This window comes from Lepisma saccharinum, chromosome 19 (assembly GCF_977018435.1).
Source record: "Lepisma saccharinum chromosome 19, izLepSacc3.1, whole genome shotgun sequence".
In the NCBI taxonomy this organism is placed as follows: Eukaryota; Metazoa; Arthropoda; class Insecta; order Zygentoma; family Lepismatidae; genus Lepisma; species Lepisma saccharinum.
Genome location: NC_139247.1, coordinates 33,756,648 through 33,780,025, shown reverse-complemented (window position 1 = coordinate 33,780,025; position 23,378 = coordinate 33,756,648). Strand labels below are relative to the sequence as shown.

The window sequence follows — 23,378 nt, the reverse complement described above, 5'->3', positions numbered from 1 at the left end:
TCATGGCGCTGAGAATAAATGTTTAAAAAAGGATACATTCATTTCTGGACACCCTGTACTATGTGTCATGTTAAACTAACACTATACCAGTTTCCATTCATAATTTGCAGTTACCCAATAGTCTTTTGTCACCTTCCATGGGGAAGCCTACTCATTGGGTAAAACTCATCGCATAATTCATCAGCAACCACTCTTGTAAGCCCCAGTGTCTGATGCATCATATCACAGAAACAAAATGTTTTATTGACAGTTTGGCAATATTACTAAGATTTTCACCCTTGATGTTACATTTGCCTATGGATTCTAAGATGTTATTTTATACTATCCAGTGCTCAAAATGGGGTGGGGGTGGGGTATCTCCACAGCTAGTAGAATTTTCATTCACAAAGCATCCTCCAAGATGTTACATTGTCGCCATGTGACACGCACCTTTATACTTGTGTGTAAATGTTCTAAGTTAGCTAATTTCCCATCATCAGACTTCTCAGGTTTTGATTAACACAGCAATGAACCACAACTACTTAGATTACACTAACCTCCACACATGCAGAGAACAATATATGTGTTTCACTTTCACAAATAACAAAATTCAGATATGTTTCAATTTTTATCTTCCTTGATCTTAAGAAACCTACACATTTCCACAAATATTAAGATTATCAACATTAATAACATAAAAACACTGAAAAATACTTAGTATGTATGAGGGGTGATCAGGTTGCTCTGACCCTAACATAGAAAGAGCGGCAATAGGGTTTCAATTTTTTTTTTCAACATACTCCCCTACAACTCCAATGCACTTCTCCCATCGGTTCTCCAATGCCTGGATACCTTTCAAAAAGAATTCTTCCGACTGGTCCTGCAACCATGAGTCCACAGCCCATATCAGCTCAGAATCATCAGAAAATTTTTGCCCACGAATGTCATTCTTCAAATGTTTGAACAAATGGAAATCACTGGGGGCCAAATCTGTGGAATAGGGTAGGTGGGGCAGCAATTCAAATTATGCATCTGCGATAGCGGCCCTCGCAATGTGTGAGGTGTGGTCAGGTGCATTGTCATGGTGAAGGAGCACACCACGGGTCAACATCCCACGCCTCTTTTTCTTGATGGAATCACTTCATTTCTTGATTAGGTCACTGTAGTATGTGCCAGTGATGGTTTGGCCTCTTTGTAGATAGTCCACAAGAAGGACACCCTTGCAGTCCCAGAAAATTGAGGCCATCACCTTCTTGGCTGACGTTTGCACCTTGAACTTCTTCGTTGGTGGAGAAGGTGGGTGTTTCCACTCCATGCTTTGTGATTTTGTTTCTGGGTCGAAGTGATGGACCCATGTTTCATCCATAGTTACAAATCGGGTAAGGAAATCGTCTATATCAGCACGAAACTTGTCAAGAAGGTCTTGACTGATGAGCACTCGGGTGCGCTTCTGATCTGGGGTGAGGTTTCGAGGGACCCACATTGACACAACTTCACTCAGTTAAACCACTATAAAAACAAAACTGTACGTTACTCAGACTTGCAATTCAGAATGAAAGCATATAAAGGACCACTAAACAATAACAAAATAAAAAATCAATCATAACGTTATTCCTTCTATATTTGGGTCGGAGCAACCTGATCGCCCCTCGTAACTTATAAATTCTTACAATCAATATTACTACCTTTTTCAATAAACCAATATCTTCATTATCACATTTGCTTTTTTTCCCATAACCCAAAACCTCTAGCTTATGACATTTTTCTTAGAGGTTAACATAAAGGTTGGTCGTCAACCACAAATGTTCAGAAATACGTCATACCGTCAGGATTATTAACAAGGCCGTTACATATGTTAAGCCATAGGAGCATCCCCCCAGCTAACATTTTCCACTTCAGGCACTGATACTATCTGAACTTCACTAATTGAAGATACACAAGATATAAAGTAAACATTCTGCACAAAAACACTATGTTCAATGCTTTCTGCTACACACTTGTGATATTGTATTTTTGTCTCATTCACATGCCGTTAAAACTATGTGAGACTTTGGTATATAGCAATCACAAAAATAATCATGCTTTTCACAAGAAAAGTACCAACAATTTGCGTTGGAGAATTTAATCAATTACTTCATTGACAAAAATGTAGAAATCGAGGAAAGATGGCAGAGAGTTCACGTGTTAAATGGCTAGACAATGTGAGTGTCGTCATTGTGAACACTCACTCATCATTGTGCCACAAGATAATAACTCCCAACAACTGTGCAAGATACCTACAGTTATCTCAAGAACCCATTATATGGAACACATTGCAGAATAAAGTATTCCACAGCATCCATTAGAAACTGTCTCCATTACATCTCAGGTTATCTAATTGCCCAGAACATACAGCATCAGATCGTTGTAATCCGTAGTTGCTCTGCTTGAACTTAAGAATTTTTACAACTCTCATTTTTACAAGTTTGGAGAGAAATTAAACATATATCAAAATGTACAATAAAATTTTGGATATACAACTTCAGTTCCCTGTAATAGACCCAATTATAAATATTCTATACAAGATTTTGAATGAAAATCTAAAAACAATTTAACATTGAAATTAAATTTTAAGGGTTTACAACTGGATGCAAACCATGAAACTCAGAATTTACAACCTGCGAAAAAAACAAGCATCAAAGAGAACAGTATAATCCACCCTTCCCATATGGTTCAAATTCCTCAAAATGTAAACGTTTCTTGCAGAAACTGTGCTGCTTTCAAATTCATTATCCTGTACATATGACTGACATTCAGACACAGAACTTGGAAAATCGTAACTACATTATCCAATGCAGAAAAATCCACCTGATTTTATTTAAACCCATTTTAGGATCAGCACACGCTATGCCTAATTAAGGGTCTGCAATGCCCTAGATAAGATACATGAACTTAAAAATAGCTGTAACTAACTTCTTCCAAGCAACTAACCCCCAACTTAAAATTAATGCCTGAAACATTATGGTAGTCAAAACAAGTTATTTTTCCAGCAATTCAAAAGAAAAATAATAGCAATGCAAGGTACATAAGATGCAGCAAATATTGATTACAATTTTTGTGCATGTACGTGTGTTCTGAAAAACAATTATATTGTATCACAATTAGAAAACTTTGATATTTATAAAGGTTCTGTTGGTATTGCAGATCCATGCATGGATCTAATGAGTGTGAAGGGTTTAAGCATGCTAATATCATATTACCAGCATTTATTTTCCTACCGTTCTCTATGAATACGTTTTTAAAACTAGGGAAACATTTTGAGGTGCTGGGTGATAGATAATTATTTTATATTTTACGATCCCTTGAGATATACCAGTATTTACTTTGCAGAATATTGTCAATTTTGAAGCCTCATCTCTAATAAACATTGAGAATAAATAATAAATTAAACAGTACACATTCTAATAAGAAAAACTTTTAAAAATAATAGACCTAATGATGGAACTTTCTATTTCTTGTAAAATTCCTTGCTGGAACGTATTTACATTTGTACTCATTACCAATTTACCATCTCTGTGGTCTGGAACTGAGAACTACATTTCTGTGGAAACTTATTCTCCCCAAGCTACTCCCATACGATGTTTCTTACGTATTGTGTGAACTCTCAGTGTTACATACTTGCAACAATTTATCCTTCCAGAGCGTTAGTTCCTGAACTGATAACAGCTACCACATATTACTTTGTGGACAAATATTGCATAACACAGTAATCAGACACTGGCAATAATGGTGCTTTTAACACTAATATGACATGTTAATATCAAAAGGGAATGTACTTACCTTGTGTTCAAAAATATCCTCAATCTTGACGTTATTACTCTGAAAATAAAGCAAAAGTGAGTGTCATTATTATCATCAAGTGTACAATATCTTCTAATAAATTATGTTATTTACCATCAAGGGTTACCTATTATGTTACATCCTTTGCTTCATTAACTCTACTCTTCATGATCTATTCAGACCTCTGTGGTTGAATGGTTAACACAGTGTGCTACATTGGCAGGGGCCTCAGGTTGGAATCTTGCCCTGGCCATGGGTGTTCTTTGTGAGTTTTTCATCATCAATGTCATCATCACATCACCAATCATGTTCATCGGAGTATTAGTGGCAGTAAGGCAACTCGAAATAACAAATATCAAAATCCAATCATTACAATCTATAGCAGTATGGCATAAACAGAACAGAAAGAAAAAGCAGGGGGGGGGGCAATCTCTCTCATTTATCTGTTTTAACCCTCCGTTGCTCGTGTGGCGTCTATGAGATGCCAGAGAATCTATCAGTAACGATAACTTCTGAAATGAGGTAGCTCGGGTATTCCCTGGCCTGGGACCTTTCTGGTATGAGCAAATGATTATTCAGAACGAACTACGACAGTTCAAGTTTGTGCGGTGAGAAGTTATTGGTGATATTGTCTGCACCGAGTCTCTCAGATGCCACGCGAGTATTCGTGTTACAAAATCGTACATATAACATCTGTTATAAAACACGAGTCCATTTGTGCCCAAAACAAATAATGTGTTTTATCCAACTAAAAATGTAAGTTTTTGTTGTGTATTGCTCGAGTCTTGTATTTTTATTAAATATGTAGGTCTTGTATTTTAGAACACTCAATGAATATTTGTTGCATTTGTGCCCAAAACAAATAATGTGTTTTATCCAACTAAAAATGTAGGTTTTTGTTGTGCATTGCTCGAGTTTTGTATTTTTATTAAAGATGTAGGTTTTGTATTTTTTTTTAATAAATATATTGGTTTGAAAAACAATTCTGTTCACACTTCGGTTCATCTGAACCACAATAATCCTGAAAAAAAAAAATATATATATATATATGTTTTCAACGCAGGTCATCACGTGAGTCTGTCAGACGCCACATGAGCATTGGTGTTAGAAATATTGGTGCGAGCAAGGGAGGGTTAATTACGATAAGTTTTCATTATCCATATAAAAAAAACAACCTAAAATCTATGGCACAGCAGCTGTTTTCTGGCTATTGAGACTGAAGTCAACTACTATTGCTTTTCAGTAGCTTATTAATTGTTCTCACGATGTTGAATTGTTAGAGCTTCCACCCCAAGTAACCACCACCATTGGGCCAACATCAGTTTTTACGTGAGAAAGGTTGGCTTTACGTTGGTTGGCAAATTGATGTTGGTCTTATGTTGGGCCAACTGTGGTTGCCAAGGTTTGCCTAACCATGGAAACGTGAGTCAAAATCAGTTTAAAAAAAACAACTTTTTAATGCTAAGACAACTTTCAGGAGAATGCCGAAAATTCTAGAGCAACAGTGTTTCTTTTCGAATATTTAAGTCACGGCACACACTGGAAATTTAATATGTTTTTAATAAAAGTAGAAGCTATTCTTAACTTGCAGTCACTCACCAGTCCTTTGTCAGCCACCATGGATGAAAGATGTGTTGGGAATTGCTTATTGTTTGTCTCTTTTGATGTAGTAGAACAAGAACATTCTTATAGGTATTATAGTGAAGGTGGTTAGGCAATGTTATGTGCAGACTCAATTCCATGAAAGGTAGAAAACTAAGTAAACTCTAGAAGGTTTTTGTGCTGCCACATGAAGGTACGGTGCCTTGAAAACAATGATACCATGTGACTGAGAAAGTGCTGTGTATTTTCTTATTTTCATAAATAACTTGAACTATTATTTACATTTGGCCTCTCAATAAATTATGTAGGTGAAGGAAGGGTAAAGTGGCCAGTGCGCGCAAAGTGGCTATTTGAGTTTTCTTCGCTGTATAGTGCTTCCGTCACGCGGGAGCTGGGCAAAACAGTCGCCACGGATGCTGTCAGTCTTGTCTGTGACTTTGAAGCAGGAGGCTGCACTTTTCTAGATGTGAACTCATTTTATTGTTTTTCGCAAGTCTGATTTCAGCTAAGTGGTACAAATTGTTAATTATAGCTAAATAATAGTAAGTGTTATAATTATATGCTCTTGTGCTGTTTGATCAGAGTGAAATAACCTTCTAAATGATGTATGTTTGAAAACGCTAAGTCATGTAGGTCAGACGTTAGACCACAGTTTTTGTAATGGTGTCTTTCCGGGCAAAGTGGCCATGAAACAGACTGGGCAAATTGACCACGAAACAGACAGACTCGAAAGGCAATGAAGGATGGATAGATGTTTAAAATGGAAGAAGTGGGCACATGAAGAGTGCGCCGGTTGTGACGAAGATGATGATGAGTTTGAGTTCGAATTTTGCAAATAGGACTACGCATAATCCTTTATTGATAGACTATTGATTACGAATTACTATTTACTTTATCTTGTAAAGATTTCATACTTAAGACAATACTTCAAAAAAACATAATACTTATTCTTAATGTGTATTACTTCAGCTTGTGTTGATTAAATACACACACTGAATCAATGTGATTTGTTCATTTACCTATGCAGGTAAAATGGGAAGGTGCTGGCCACTTTACCCAACCTAGGCGGGCAAAGTGGCCACTTCGTACTTGTTTTTTTAAAAAAGTAACGTGTACATTTCTAAACAACAAGAATTAAAAAAATAAAATAGAAATTGGAAGTAAAGTTATTATACTTAGTATTGGCCTATGTTTCTATAACTTTGCTGATTAAAAAGGTATGATAAGAATTCATCAAACCTTAGAGTGGCCACTTTACCCTTCCTTCCCCTATATATCAGAAAACAAACCTATCCATTCTTTAGTTTTCAGTACGTTGGGCCAACGTAAAACCATACGTTGGCTCAATGTATAAACCACACGTTGGAACCACGGCCAAAATTACTGTTTGCCAACGGTATATTTTTGCTTTGGGCCAACCCTTGGCCAACCATTGTCAGCACGGTTGGCCCAACGTTGGGCCAACCACTTTTGGTTACTTGGGACCTTGAATCGAACCGATAACCAAAAGACACTTGCGTCAAGGTAGAGATCGCTAACCATTCATCTACCTGGGAACTCAATTCTTTTTACTTAAAAAAAAGAAATATATATATTGGAAAAGCATAGTCAAGTGAATAATAATATTAATTCTAAGATACAAGAAAACTTAGTGGTGACTCGTAATAACTCTGATTCTAAGGAATTAGCGTTAGAAGAAGAAGCACAAGGGTAAGATGACCAGATTTTAAAAGAGGGGACATTTTCCATATTTTCCTGAAGGAAAAATGGGATGGCAAAATAAAGCTAATGAAACAAATGAATACTGTACAAATAACTTACATAATATGGTGATATGCACTGAATTAGAAGTTATTCATTAATATTTTGCCGATGAATGGATCTTCTTCGCAGTACATACTTCTTATCAAATAATATTTCGTAAACGTTTACACACGTGTGATTAAAGTTCACCTTAGTACATGTATTATTATCTTTATATATTTACTTTGGATGCAATAAAAATAATAACATCATTGTTATAAAAATATACCTTTATTATTATAATTTATTACTAATAGTGGTGGTGGTGGCGGGAGTAGTAGTTGTAGTAGTGGTACTCGTGACTATTCATATGTGGTTGGCGTTCCAGCTATCGACTGAAACCACATTAAGCACTGCTAGTGGAATTTCTATTTGATTCGAAAGTACTGAAGCCATTGTATCAGCGCCAAAGATCTTGGTTTCGCAAGCAGATCTCCTGAAGGTTTTAGACCTTCCGTGCTCCATAAACAATACTCAACCTCGTGACCTTTCTTTCTGCTCCAATAGCAAATTCCCTTTGCGCAGGGAAAGAAACATCAACCAGACACAATGACAGAAGACTTGGTGACGCTGCCCCTGTCTTTCAGGCGGAAACGAGGCCGACACATGGCTAGGACGAGCAATCGATAGCTGAGCCCCCTTCCTTAAGAGACAACACTCAATTACAGAAGTTCCGAAAATAAACAGGGGAATCCGTGTTTCTTTGTCGCTAGCAGTGTCTGATTAAGGGTCGATGTTTGCCAGAGATTCTGCTTCGACCCCATTTTACTAAGGTTCTTCAACCCTAAAAGAAAATAACATCACCACGCAGAGGAATCATTTCGAAGATACTGTTTCAATTTCAAGGTGTTTCAATTAATTAAGTAGTGGCGTAAACAAGTTTCGAAATAGGCGTAGCTGAATCTCATAGTCATTGGGAGATATTGGAAGTACGAAAATTGATGAACTACCAGCTTAGCAAACATTACACCAAACGAATTGAAAATTAAAAAAATGGTTAATTTAAAATATACCTTAATAATCATGTAAGTCCATGTTTATATCAACACATATAGGTAGAACAATTTTCTCTATAGTCAAGAAATTCTTCAATATTGTATATGACACATTTAGGTATACTTAAACTATATAAATTTTAAAATTAAATAAAAATACATCCATTATAGAATCCTTCTCTAATAGAAAGGAGCATATTACACACGACAGGAGTATAACAGTATGCATTCATTCCATAATTCATGTTTTGTTTGACCCTGTCAACAAAAGGCTGTCGATTTTGGCTGACATTCCTGTTTTTTGTAGCAGATCAGTTTTCAAATATCAATGAATTCAACACGATATTGTAAATAAAGCGTACGTTATGTTTATATTACGAGTTGATAACCTAAATGACTTGTATTATTATATTTTTGTTTTGTAATTGGTACTTACATGCTTTAAAATTATCATTAAAATTAACTATATCCTACACGCCAGTATAGGATATAGTTCAGTCTTAATTATAGAGAGTAATGAAGTATTTTTAGACAATAAGAATCTCGTGTTAATGTACAAATTTTTATGCAAAACGATTGAGAAATCTCCCGTGATCATTAATTCTCATTTTGTGACGTGGTATCTATACAGCGTCACACACAACACTTGATTGAACTAAACAACAATAAACTCAACTCCTGCAGATATTCATTTATATGACAATACCGAACAGCAGTGAAATCAAATATATTTCATACTCATACAGGTGCAAAAGATCTTCAATAATTTTACAAAGATCAGTTTAAAATATTCATTATTGGGATATCATCCATCAACCGTAGCTTGTAAAGAAGACAATTGAACTAATCGATTATTCTTATTGTTGCCCATGTATTTGGGATTCCTCAAAAAAAAAAAAAAAAAACCTTCACAAGTAGAAAAAGTGATTATATTCTCTGGGCTTTGAGAAAAAAGGTTTTGTCCTTAAGTGGGAGGAAGACAAAACAGATATGTAAGAAGTCATAGAAACAGATAAAACAAAAAGGAAGAGAAATATAGGAACTAGGCATAAAGAGTGAGAGGGAAGAGAAATCAAGACGCGTCCGGAAATAAGAAAGGGAAATAACGAAGAGATATCGAGAGAGAAAGAAAGAGATGAAGAAGTGAAATGAAGAAGCGACAGGAGAGAGAAAGAGGCATTTAATATTGGAATAAGAGGAAGATATGGAGAAGTAAAAGAGACAAAGAAATTGAGAACAGAGACAGAGGTAATGAGAGAGATGGAAGTGAAACACAAGTAAAGAGATAAACGAAGAGGGGGAGAGATATATAGCAGTAAAAGGAACAAAGAGGTAGAGAAACAGAAGAGAAGAGAAATAAAAAGGAGAGGAGAGAGAAATTACGAAGTTATAAATAAATAGACAAGCTAGAGGAAAAGACAGAGCAAGAAAATAAAGAAGCTATGTAGTGACGACAGAGAGAGAGAGAGAGATGAAGAAGCAAAAGAAACAAACATACATAAGCCAGAAGGAAAAAGAGAGAGAAGGAAGATAAAGAAGTGAATGGAGAAAGAGAGACGAAGAGAGAGAGAGAGCTAGATGAAGCAAAAGGGACAAGGAAGTAGTGAAGCGAGATAGAAAGAGAGAGAGAATAAAAAAAGGAGCCAGAGGCGAAGAAAAAATAGAAGTAAAAGAGATAAAAATATAGAGCGGGGAGGGAAAGAGTGAGAAGGAAGAGAATGGAACATAGATAAAGAATGAGAGAATAAGGAAGAAACTGAGACAGAACTTACATATTAATGGGCATTTAGATTATGTCTTTGGGCCAGTGTTCGGAAATTCTGAAATTCAGCCAAAGTGAGACAGTTGTATTCATTGATCACCCTGATTTTAGTTTTGTTGAAGTAGGCCATGAGAAATGATTTCTGCGGAATTCTGAGATCTTGAAAAACTTTCCCCTCTCGGTATAAAATATTCAAGTTGAAGACCATGTCCACGTTTATCATTATTCAGGGTGGCTACAAACAAGCAGAAATGAAATTCCCTGACTTTTCCAGGTTTTCCAGGGCAAAATTTACATTCTTCCCTGACAATTACAAACTAAACTAAATCGATGTTTTTGCAAATGGAAATAATAAACTCATACAGATCCACGTATAGTTTTGATAAGTACCAATATTATCTTCTATGAAATTGACTTAATTTCTGTATTCTCTATAATTTGAATTCAAACTGCAAAATAGTGAATTTGGAAAGTTATTACAATTCACAAGGTAGGGAAGGATTACGGAATTTTGTCATACGCAGTATGTTTAAAATAAAATACTTGATTATTTTTAAAGTTACGATTAAATGAGATAAGAGTGATTGATTAAGAAATACAATTTGTAATTTATCAGTCTCCTTATACATTCTCGGTATTATATGTTGATATTTCCACTGAGGTTTGGAACCCTCTGCTTGCAAGAACCATGAGTGAGGACTCATTCATCTCTTTGTTTAAACGGAATAAGTTCCTGGTAGGGCAAGGATTTGACAGCAACACTGCGGTACACATAGTTTCAGTCTTTGCTGTCAGACACATATACCATGGGCATATAAAATTTAGTGCCATTCTACGACAAATGCCAGAACAACGGTGGTGATTATGCTGAAAATTAGGTTAGGACTCACTGTTACTAATGCAATAAATTACAACTGATATTCATGTTTTATTTATGCCTAATCAGTAGGGACTTCGATATATTGTTATTTATTTTCAAATTGTTGTATTTTCTTATTTTTTATTTTTTACTATACGGTGTTATTTTCCCAAAATTCACATTTTCTGTCAAATATATGAAATTATACCTTCATGCTGTTTTTAAACTACTGTTTCAAATTGTAAGTCACATAGCTTACGCCTCTTCGTGAGAGTTTGATATCTTGAAAGTTATTTTGGGAAAGTTATTTTCCATGCCCCTTTTTTAATTTTAAGGTAAGGATTTTAGATAATGGAATTTTCCCCGTATATTCTGAAGGGTGCATAATGACCATAAGTGGCGACGCACCCAAAAAAATTAAATCAATCAATCTCACGTGACAGATACCGATATTATAGCACAAAAAATTGGCATTATCTTTTTTTGACTTGTTAGTGTTACGTTTCCCAAAAATCGCGATTTTCTTTTAGAACATTCATTTGCCAAATATACCGAAACTTAATACTCCATTGTGCTTTTTAACTATTATTTTAAATTGTAGGTCACGTGGTCTACGTATTTTCGTGACAGTTTGATATGTTGGAACAGATTTTTGAGGAAGTAAAAGTAAAGTGCTCCCCTGCACATTTCCATGAAGGTTTATAGGGGTGTGGAGTTAGGGACCTACACTTTCTTGATCACGACTGAAGGATGGGGTGATGTGATCAGCACCATGCTCCTGGCTACCTTTATCCCTCAAAGTTTTCTCAAGATACCAGCTTCATATGATGCTGGGTGGGTGCCGGAGCAGTTTGAATAGGTGGAAAACATCCCGGTTCTCCACAACAGGGGATTGACCCCCAGTCTCTCGCATAGTAGTCAGATGCCCTAACGACTGAGCTCCATTATTACTCGCTTGACAAATGCCGTTGGTGCGCACTTAGCTTGGTAATTCAAAACATATCTCGTGCGACAAATACGAAGATGTGCCTCCCGTGTGACGTTAGATACGCACTCGATCCCCTGTTAGAACCCTGCCACTTTGCTCTGTGATGCAAATGGTTTTGATAGAAGTTGAAAAAATCGTGGAAATTATTCCATGTACGTATAACTGTATAGTTTACTCTTGAGTAAAATGTTGGAACTTGCATGTTCTATGTACACAAACATGGCCTAGAAAACACAAGAATGTTGGATTTCATGGAATTTTTGGATGTTTTAGGATATTTCTTTTAAAAAAATCACTAACAACGCCAACAATTCGCATTTTATGCCAAATTTGCATTATTTCGATATTTCGAACGGGTGAAAAATGTGTCCAGGCATCACTGCACATTCCTAAACATAACGTCGCAGCAATTACCATTTTTCACGGTTTTCGCGTTTGCGAAAAATCAATGTCCCTACTATTGGAAATTACTTTCTGGCCACCCCTCGTATAAATCAGTAGATTGAAAGTGAAAATTTAGCAGGGCTGGCAGAGAAAAGTCAATTCTTGAAGAAATTGATTTGCTTTTATGATTGAATGATTCGAGTAAATATATTAAAATAATTACATATTTATTATTAGTATTTTATTTCATAATATTGGACATTAACCTTACTCAGTGTGAGATTAATGACCATCTCTCACGAGTTTAAACAGACAGGACAGAGAGTAACGTTAATTTCATTGCAATACTAGTGTTGCAGTAAATTTGAGGTTGGGAAAATGCACTTGCCAATTTTTATAACGTTCACCAATGCAGATTTATGTTTCACTTTTTCGTGATAGTATTCAATATATATCCCGTTCTTCTTGATGTCTAAGAATAGTGCAATGTCATTGTAAACGTATGTTAACTTGTGCAAAACCAGTAATACGTCAGGGTGATAAAGGAAGACCTTCTTAAGCACTGCTACATTAAATAAGGTGAAGTGAGCCAGAAGAGAAATAAAATTCCAGCAGCATATTTGCAGTCTAAAGCTCTTCTTGTTTATGCATGCGATTTTTGTTGGATGTTGCAGTCCATGCAATTTCTGTCGCATGTTGCAGTGAGATACTTTGTCGGGTGGCTATATTCGACAAAAATCGTATGTATCAATGGAACCTATTTGTTTCCATGTTCCTTCAGTTTGCCCAACAAAATGCCTTACTACGACGTACGACAACTATCGGACGGCCCCACCCGCACGTATCCCCTCCATCTGTTGACAAGTCCCCTTACTACTCCCATACGGACAAGAAAAAAATGATAATTCAATGCATTTTCCACGTAATATTTAGACGTTCTGAATTGTACATGGTTGCATGCTATGATGTTTTAGCTGCAAAACAAAACTTATCCGAAGTAGATTGCTCCCATAGTACCCGAGTTATAACAATTTTCTGAGCAATATGCAAATTACCTTTTTTTAGGAAAAAAACAGTTTCACATTTCGGCCTATTATTCAACTTGTATGGCACCCAAGTATATGAAACATGTTTCTCTCTCTTTGGAAACGTCCATTCTTTGAAGAGAATACTAAGGTTTGCGCCTACTCCCCAAAATAGCGGGAGAAGAGAGGGCAAACTCCAGATTATTTTGTTTCTTTTTCATTGAAATTAGGGGGTTGCGCCCCCCAAGCCTCCCTTCCTCGGTCCGGCGTTATGAATTGTACATGGTTGCATGCTCTGATGTTCTATCTGAAAAACAAAACTTATCCGAAAAAGATTTCTCCCATAGTGCCAGAGTTATAACAATTTACCTCCAAAAATTCAAATTACCTATCTTATCTTTCGTAAAAGAAAAATCACATTTTGGCTTATTATTCAACTTGTATGGCACCCAAGAACATGAAACATGTTTCATTCTCTTGAGAAATGTCCATTCTTTGAAAAGAATACTAACGTTCGCGCCTTCTCCCCAAAATAGTGGGAGAAGAGAGGGCAAACTCCTAATTTCTGTTTTTTTCCATTGAAATTCGGGGGTCGCGCCCTCCAAACCCCTCTTCCTCGGTTCGGCGTTCCTGAATTGTACACGGTTACATGCTCTGATGTTCTAGCTGCAAAACAAAACTTATCCGAAGTAGATTGCTCCCATAGTGACAGAGTTATAACAATTTTCCTCCAAAAATGCAATTTTTCGTAAGAAAAAAAATAACATTTTTGCTTATAATTCAACTTGTATGGCACCCAAGAACATGAAGCATGTTTCATTCTCTTGAGAAATGCCCATTCTTTGAAAGAAATACTAAAGTTCGCGCCTTCTCCCCAAAATAGCGGGAGAAGAAGGCGCAAACTCCAGATTTTTATGTTTTTTCCATTGAAATTCGGGGGACGTGCCATCCCAGGCCCCCCTCCCTCGGTTTGTTCTGAGTTGTACACGGTTGCATGCGCTGATGTTTCAGCTGCAAAACGTAAGTTATCCGAAGTAGATTTCTCCCATAGTACCCGAGTTATAACAATTTTCCTCGAAAGAGTGTTCGCATTTAAAATTCCGGGCGAGAGAAATCTCTCTCTCTCTCTCTCTCTCTCTCTCTCTCTCTCTCTCTCCTCCTGCCATCTCTGGTTTATGGCGCCGTGGTTGTGTTGCGCATAAAAGGGGCCTAAGAGTTGAGGCTGAAACTTACGAACGAGATTTCCTGTTCCCGTGCAGAGTTCCATAACGGTATATTTAAAAAAAAGTCAATGAAGACTAAATTCCCTGACTTTTTTTGACACCTCAAATTCCCTGACTTTTCCCGGTTTTCCAGGTCTGTCGCCACCCTGTAATTGTGAAACACGAGTAAACTTAGAGAGCTTTGGAAAGCAACAAACCCCAAACTTCTGTTTTCATATACTGTTAATATAACACTGCATGCCTATAAATATTCACTCGTTTTCATTGGCCATTGTTTTTTTCCTTTGTTGTGCTGCAACACTTTTTTTACCCTTATTATAGTGGTTAAGCAACAGTACCCCAAAACAAAATTGGCTTAATGAGCATGGAAGCTCACTACTAGGATAAGCTAATCGACATAGCACGACACTGGGACATTGATGCTGTTAGCAGATATAACCTGTTAAATACTAAAAAGTTGCAAAATCTGCTACTTTACAGTGGGGTCTCATGCCATTTTCGAGGAAAAAAATAATTAATAAAAGTCAATGTCAATGATCAAAATCCTCCCCTGTCAGAAAGTGGAACAGACCTTTCCTCTTCCATTTCTTTGTTCCATGTCTTGGCAACTATGCGACTGCCTTTGTTTTCGTGCTTTTGGTGGTAACGTCGCCACCTTGTAATCAACGGGTCCTGTGTTCGATACTCGATGGAGGCACAAGTGGTTCGGATCTCACTTTAAACTGTCGGTGCAGTCCCGATTGGCCTTCCTGTGCATAAAGTGGACTTAAAACCGTACTCTATATCCTTTTGGTGCAATTCATGTATAATCTCCTAGGCTTAAGGATTTCGAGTGCAGAGTGTATGCTATGTGTGTATACAAATATTACCCTTAGGACCTACGAATAAGTTGAATTTTATGTGGTGACGTCTATATTGTTTTTCATTTCGGCTATTTTACGTCGCTGTCTACATCTTTGGTTAATCGCGACTTTCAGAATGAGTAATGATGATTGATTTAGTTTATTTTACTTCGCTTTTCTACCATATTTGGCTAATCGCGAAGATTAGGATGAGTGGTGATAAGATGATATGGGTGCAAGAACAATCACAAACACACAAGGACAGCACAAACACGAGTCCAACGGAGGATTATACTGGCTGTGAGTCCAGACGCCAGTCTCTCGTTAGTCTGCAATATGCAGTCCAGGGTTTACTACGTGTAGAGAGCTGTATGGGCGGATATAAAGGACTGGGAGACCATAAATCCACTCAACCGACATGTTACGTATCGAGACCCAAGCTCTCGTAGAGGAAAAGGTCTAAATATGATACATAAAACCTGCTGCAAACTTAGCCTGACGCGCGGCAGACCCTGGACATGTCTTTTCAATTAGTGTTTGCCACATTTTTCATTCAGATTTGAAATGTAAAAAATATCAACCAGGCCATCCAACATTTTGACACACTGTTGTAACGTGCAGCAGTGTCCACGTTACAAATATGTATATAAACTTAATATTTTTCTTTTTGTAACTATAATTATATATGTTATTGATTAATTACCAAGTCATGTGGAACACACCTCGTATATATACTATACATCCTGGTGTTAGTTATAAGTTCCAAGAGTTTGTTTCTTTTTGCCAGCAAGCTGAGCTGGAAGTTTATTATCGGTGACAACAATGCAGGAAAGCTAACGCTATTGTTTAAGAGTCAGGCAAACTCTACCTTATGAAAACGTTGTCACAGAGAAAAGACGAAAGATTAGGCTGTCTTTCCCACTCTGTATCTGTCGTGCCCCTTGGCGGACAATAATTAGACTTACATCATAATAATCCCTGATTCTTTAACTGCAAGACAGTATTTTCAGAATTTAGTTATGTTATCGCAAAAGAAAGTTATGCCAGCGCAAAACAAAACCTGTATATAAATATTTTTTGCTTAACATTTTCACGTTGTATATTTTTTCCCTTCTTTGTTGTCATATCGAATGTCCTTTGCAGGGAAAGAGGGGAGTTGAAACAAGCCATACTCCCTAGTCAAATTAAATACTGAGTGTAACAATTAAAATTATATTGCATATTTATTAATCACAAAAGGGTAAAAATAGTAATTTTTACATAACTGATTATGTTCCTCATTGATATTTAATTAATTTGTATTTTATTGTGATGTAAAATTGGTGTTAAGATAAAAGTTTGTAAATCCATCACGGCACCGAGAAATGCTATATAAGCAGCGAAGCTCCGAGGCCCGTGGCGATCGACAGACTCCCAGCCCCGACCATGATAGGAAAGGATGTCCGTGTACTCGCTGCCCGGAAAGAGGGCGAAACGCAGCCGGGAGAGCACGTAAGGAAGTGAGACTTCAGAAGTCACATATTCGCCCTCGCTCTATGGTTATCAACGATGCGACGAGATTCCATTTTGTACGGACAAACATGTCCGACCAATCTTCATTCGAACCACTCGTTGCACACACTACGCCGATAAGATTCGTCGTGTCGCAGATACGTGTCCAATTTTCGTCATGCTATATAGCCAACTTAAGGTTATATGCTAATACCTCCGACTTCCGGAAGGTCTGGCAGTTTCTGCAAGGACCTGATGGCGCACCAAACTACTTGGCCGCTGGATCAGCAGTAAAAAATTACCGAAATGTAATGATTCGTCCCGTTCCTCCGGGCTACTCCGAGAAACGAATCCTCAAACAACTGTGCCGCATGGGTTTCCAGGTGGACAGCTTTAGTCGTCAGTATAAATTGACCAAAGGAAATCCGTCAGATCCCAATCCTGAGGAAAACGAACTTCCTTAGTCGCTGTAACATTGCGACGTGCAGAACTCGACTCCGAGACGGCAACACCATCATCGGACATCTACAAACTCACCTCAATCGGTGGTTTTAAAGTCACCGTGGAAAAACTCAGATCTCAACCGATTTTACAATGCCATCGTTGCCAGGGCTTCGGCCACGGGCAGCGTTTTTGTCAAATGGACCCCAGGTGCGTAAAATGCTCTGGGGCTCATATGATAACGAATTGTCATAAGAAAGCTCGGGACATCACGCCTGAGTGCGCAAACTGTTCCGGACCACATACAGCCAACTACCAGGGCTGTCCTGTGTATCAACGATTACTGAAAGCTTCACGAGGTGAGAATACATCGAAGTCCATCCAGGATAAGAAGGAGAAGAAGCCTGTACCAAAGCCGGCCACCATTCAACCAGCTTCGACTTCGTCGCAGAGCGCCATTCAACCACGGAAGCTTGAAAATCGACCCGAAATGGCTGCATCTTCTCCTAGCCACTCAACAGCCTCATCCTCGAGACCTTCACCACAGGGAGCCGACGATTTGGAAATCCTTCGCCGGCTGATAACCACATTGCTGAATCCAGCTCTTCTACAACCACTACGTGTGCTGGTGGATGGACTCCAAGCCATTCGCCGCACAGCAGACTCAAATGCCAGACTTCAGATCCTTCAGGAACTGTTAGCTGCCATCTGATTGGTTATATGTTTTATGTTGTGTTCGTTTTGTGACGTATAGGGAACACCACAGATTTCTCCTCCCTGCGACAGTTGCGGGAGGAACAACAAATTTATGTAATGCCACTGAAAATCATGTAAATAATAATGAACAATGAGATTGCAGTTAAAATAAATATGAAACTGCCACTAATCCCGACCTGTCCACAAATAAAAAAGAAAAAAAAAGCCCGTGGCCTTTTGTATTCGAACTTCTGATAAATGCGGAACTCGTATAACCGTCTTTTCTTTTAACGCTTGAACTTCTGCTTTTACACCCACTTCGATATTAGAATTTAGTTCATTCTGGGAATACCTTAGGACAGTTACTTAGCTCTTCTGCTCTGCTCTTCTCTCTGTTCTATGCTCCTGGTCAGGAGATATAATTGAGAGAGTTATGATTGTCTTGAGATATGCCGGAATTCGGGATCGGCCGACAGACTGTTAGTAGTCAACGTTGTAGCCCTGGCCAGGGCACACCTTTTCTTATTCTGTGGTCACGGAAGAATTTTCGGTTCTCTGGTCAGAGGCTGGAGAGAGAAAAGCAAGTTGGATACTTAACTGGATATCGACAGAACCTAGTGGAAAGAAGGATTGTCGACTGGTTGTAGAATCTTGGTCAAGATCTATAAGTAGATTGAGAACCTTTAACCCAGAATTACGAGGGACATTTCATCGAGAACTGAAGCAGCCGGATTAACCCGAACCTTGAGCCGAGGAGACTCAAGCCCCGAAGAGTTACTGAGCGTGAAGCCGAGGCTCAATAGACCCATCAAACCAAGTACGATCCAGGGCAGATCTTACACTGTTCCAATGAATGAGGAATAGGCATTTCATATTGGAATAAGTTGTTGCAATTTTTCAATGTGTTGACTGTGTTCACAGAAGCTTGGGTTCATTTCTATTACAAAATGGTCCAAAAATGGACAACAGTAAAATTTCTACTATTAGTGTATACGATTTCACAAGTCACCCTGCTGAGTATTGATACTTTTCTGTCCATCTTGTGTCAAACAACTTGAGAACCTTACAGTACTTTACAACCAAATTACTTTGAGAAGATTGATTGATTTATTTGCATTATTTTACTTCGCTTTTTGTGCCAATTTTGGCTAATTTCCGGAGATCGGGATGAGCGATGACATGATGAAATTGATGAATGGACACTCACAAATGCCCATGCCCATTTCGGGTTTTAAACCCGGGACCCACGATGTGCTAACCATGGGGGGCTGCTCCCTTGAGAAGACTCGAGGGGGGGAATATAACTGATTTGACAGTCTCAATATCGCAGAAATTCCACAGAAATGGGCAATAGCCAGGGTTAAAATGTACAAAAATTGCTTTTGGACACTTCTCTGAAATTATCAATCTATCTCACCCCCTTAATTCTACCACCCATTACATCAGCACCATCATATTCTTCACTAACTATTTTTTTTTCTAAATCCACATCCCCTCAACCCAGAGAGACTAGAAGTACTAATAGCTGAAGCTAATCCAGATGCAGTTACAATCGCCGATAGGGACAAGTTTCCCATTCCGATCTTCACTTTGGAAAATGGTTTATCGACTTTCGACAGTTGGGAAATTTCAAATTATCAAAAAATTAGAACCTGAGGAATACTTAAAACTTGAATGGTAACAAACAATACTGGGAACTTCTAATGAAATTATAATGTTCGCGCTATAAGTTCACAAGCAGCTGCTTCGGGCAGAAATTACATGTGGCATTATAGAATTTGTGAAATGTCAGGAGTTTTCAGAGTATTTTCCAGAGAAATTTCGAAACTATCAGGAAATTGCAGACATTTACTTTGCAGCCCCATCTGGTGTGTGGAATTAATTTCTCTCTCATCCGTATCCCGTCCTATACGCTTGTAATTTATGAGAACAAAATAAGTCTGAAGAAATTTTTGCGAAGAAGTCTCTGCTCATAGCGGACAGAACAGATAATCTGATAATTTTACTGAAGCTAAGGGGGGGTTGGACCCGTTGAATCCCCATTAAATACGCCCAGTTATATATATATATATATATATATATATATATATATATATATATATATATATTAGAGCTGAGCCGATACCGATACTACAGTATTACCGATTCCCGCCCATACCGATACTTGAAAATTGCAATAATTCAAATTTGTTCAAAATATTGATCAATATTGGTGTGTAAATATATAATCTTCTCCAATTATATGCACATATTTACCAATACATTTGCTTTAGAATATTCAAGAATTACAACAGAATATTAAAATAGATGTTATGTAATTAAAAAATACGGTTTCAACTGCATAATTGGTGCAAAATAAATAGTAATTTCAAATTTTGTGAAAAACCAATATGGCGGTAAATTATCGGCTGGTATCGGTAGGTGAATTCCGACCGATACTTTCCGATACTGATACAGCTCTACAAGCCATTAGTTCTTATATTAATTGGCTCCTGGTAATATTTCTAAATGGCATTTCTCTTATTTAAGCGAAAGAAGTGAATTGTAATTCGATTATGATGATGCATTGCAGTAGTACTCCGTAAGACTCATACTGGTAGAGGGAGATTATTTCCGTAACATCTTTGGCAGTTATGCATTTGAAGCTTCGAAACGAGTCACAACTCTCGAAGCAGCCAATTAACCAAGCGAGCCGCTGACGTCATCTGAACCCAGAACCTATCGCTAAGCCCCTTGCTCACGTTGTACACGCCCACTAGGCTCGGTAGACAGACTCGCGCAGTCCGCTGGAGATGTTCCGAAAGTAATTCGACTCTACGTCACCGACACTGCCGGCTTGTAACGATTCCATTGAAAGTCAATGTATTCATTACAAGCCGGAAGTGTCCGTGACGTACATGCACCTAATATATCTAGGCTGTGTATGTACGGATGGTTAGTTACACACTTACCTCTCTCCTGCAAAGTGGTTTTCTTTCTGGAACGAATACTTTGGGCGTCTCCAACATTCTTTCAAGGTGATCCTGGAAGAAAATTAAAATGTTTTACGTTTTCATGTTGATATATGTGTGTGTGTGTGTGTGAGAGAGAGAGAAAGAGAGCGAGTGAGAGAGAGAGAGAGAGAGAGAGAGAGAGAGCGTGTGTACGTACTTTTCTATGTACACACTTGTCTATATTCACAATTTCGACCATTTCTAAAGATATGATCAGCACCACGCTCCAGTTGCGTTTGTCTCACAAGGCTGCCTCCAGGTACCCATTTTATCAGAAAGTGGGTGAACCTCAGAGCCGCTTGCATGCAGGGACTTTGTGTGTGTGCGTATGTGTGTGTGTGTGTGTGTGTGTGTGTGTGTGTGTGTGTGTGTGTGTGTGTGAGTGTAAAATTGCGAACAAACCAGAATGCTGCTATCGTTATGAATAAGTTCCTAATTTCATAGGTAGGCTATAGCTATATGTTAAACTGGGATAAAACTCTCATCCAGAAATAGCATCAATCTTCCTAAGTGCATTCACCATAGTTTTGTTACTGTAGGTTTAACTTACGTCATCAGTGAGAGTTTAAATCCTGTGGGAGTTGTGAGGCAATCGACTTATCAATTGTACGGCACATCTTGGGATGGTCATTGCAACAATATATATATATATATATATAAGGGTGGTCCAATTTTTTTTTTCGAATTTAATTTCGCATAGCTGCTAATTTTTTTCCTTCCCATGAACATATTTTACTGCAAAAATTCAGCCAAATTGGAAAAAATTAAGAGGTCGCTCGAATAACATGAAGTTTTGCCATAAGGTTGTAATGTAACCTGTATGGGGTATATGGGAAGTTTTCACCACTTAATAATTAATAAAGAAATTGTACTATTTGAACTATGAAATGAATTGGTATCGCAAAAATACAATTGTTTATTACATAATTGCAATTTAGGACAAGAATAAATTAGATAAATTAAAATATTCAGTCGGTGTTCATTTCAAAATCAACTTCTATAAAATCCAAATCCAAGCGTCTGAAACAATACTTCCATGGTGCCTGACGACCTGAATTAGGCTCTTCATTTCACTTTCTTCCTTGTTATTGACTCATTAAAGTTGGATATAAGAGCCACTAAACGTTCTACAGTATCGTTGACAACCTTCAGTGACAGGGATTGATTTGACTTCTTAGAATTTGTGCGAGTCAGTCCAGCTCTTGGGTTCATATTGGAATTTGAAATCAACATTAGCTGGAAGCAAACAGAAGATGAAAAGGAAGACTGAATTAATCAAATCAAACAGACTTTATTTCTAAGCTTTGGAAGTCTGTCAGTTTCATGCATATTGAGTTTGAGTTTTCATCACAAGCCTTAAGTTATTATTTCTTGCTTTTCTTTGGAAGATATCTTCTCTCTAACCAGCTCAGATACACGATACCGCAAATGGACCTCCAACATGTTCCTTGTAGTTTGTGGATATGATGCCTGCAAGCTAAATACAACAAATTTCTTGCAATACCTTGTTCCAACAGATTGCAGACACCTTTCAACGTTCCCGTCTTAGAAGCTCAATTCATGCACACAATGTAATGAAGCACCTCCCAATAGAGCAGATAGCTTCTGAATGTTTCTTCCTTGTACCTCTCCTGTTCCAGATGGTACCTTTGCAGCACCTAGTATTTTGTCAACTTCATAACTTGTAACAGGTACGTACTGGAAGTCGATACACAATTGCTATCAGATTCGTCTGATTTGTTAGATCTTTCATCCTAGTGCAAGACTAAGGAAAGCTTTTAGGTGCTACAAACTGCCTCATGCACACGTTTTGTCAATGATTCCTTGATGTGCAGCTGGGTTGTGCTTCACTGTGGAACCTTATAGGGTTCGGCTGTCAAGATTCTGGCCATTAGTTTGATTTAATTGTTGTTTGAAGTCCACTTTATGCACGTATAGGCTAATCGGGACCAGACCTGCAGTTTAAAATGGGATCCTAACCACTGTGCAGTGTGCTGTGGCACTAACAGCTGCCGTGAGCATCATGAACTTTCTGTCCGAAAGGTTGATAGAATCTAAGATTGGAAGAAATTCAAAGGAAAACTTCAGCTCCAGCCTCCCCTGCTCCCTTACTTGTACAAGAAATGAACAGACAAATTTGAAACAATGAATTGAGTGGTAGTACATTTAAATATTTACTTCTATAGGACCTTCAAATTTCTTCTTCTTCACAATCAGTCTTCTATGTTTGCTCTGCATGAAGCTTTGACTCAAACTGAGTTAATGATGCAATACACTGTAGCAGGACTTTTATTCAGTGTTGTTTTTCTTTTTACACTTATTTCTTATTAGTAAACTAAAAAAACCTATTTGAATGCATGTAAAATAACCTATTTGTTTTAAGTTTTACAACAACATGGTATTAATATATACGAAACTGTTTGATACTTCATATAGCATATAGCCGATATAGAACAATTTTTTAACGCTTTGAGCT

General features: G+C 37.7%; 1 protein-coding gene across 2 annotated transcripts in view; it reads right to left on the bottom strand.

The window, feature by feature from the left end:
• The window catches only part of Pde6 (phosphodiesterase 6), a 649,430-nt gene that overhangs the window by 96,708 nt on the left and 529,344 nt on the right, over positions 1-23,378 (bottom strand). For both annotated transcript variants that reach the window (XM_083140787.1, XM_083140788.1), the window contains 2 exons: positions 20,861-20,932; positions 3,799-3,837 (listed from right to left, as the gene is read on the bottom strand). In XM_083140787.1, coding sequence (XP_082996913.1) covers positions 3,799-3,837; positions 20,861-20,932 — 111 coding nt within the window. The remainder of the gene's footprint in view (positions 1-3,798; positions 3,838-20,860; positions 20,933-23,378) is intronic.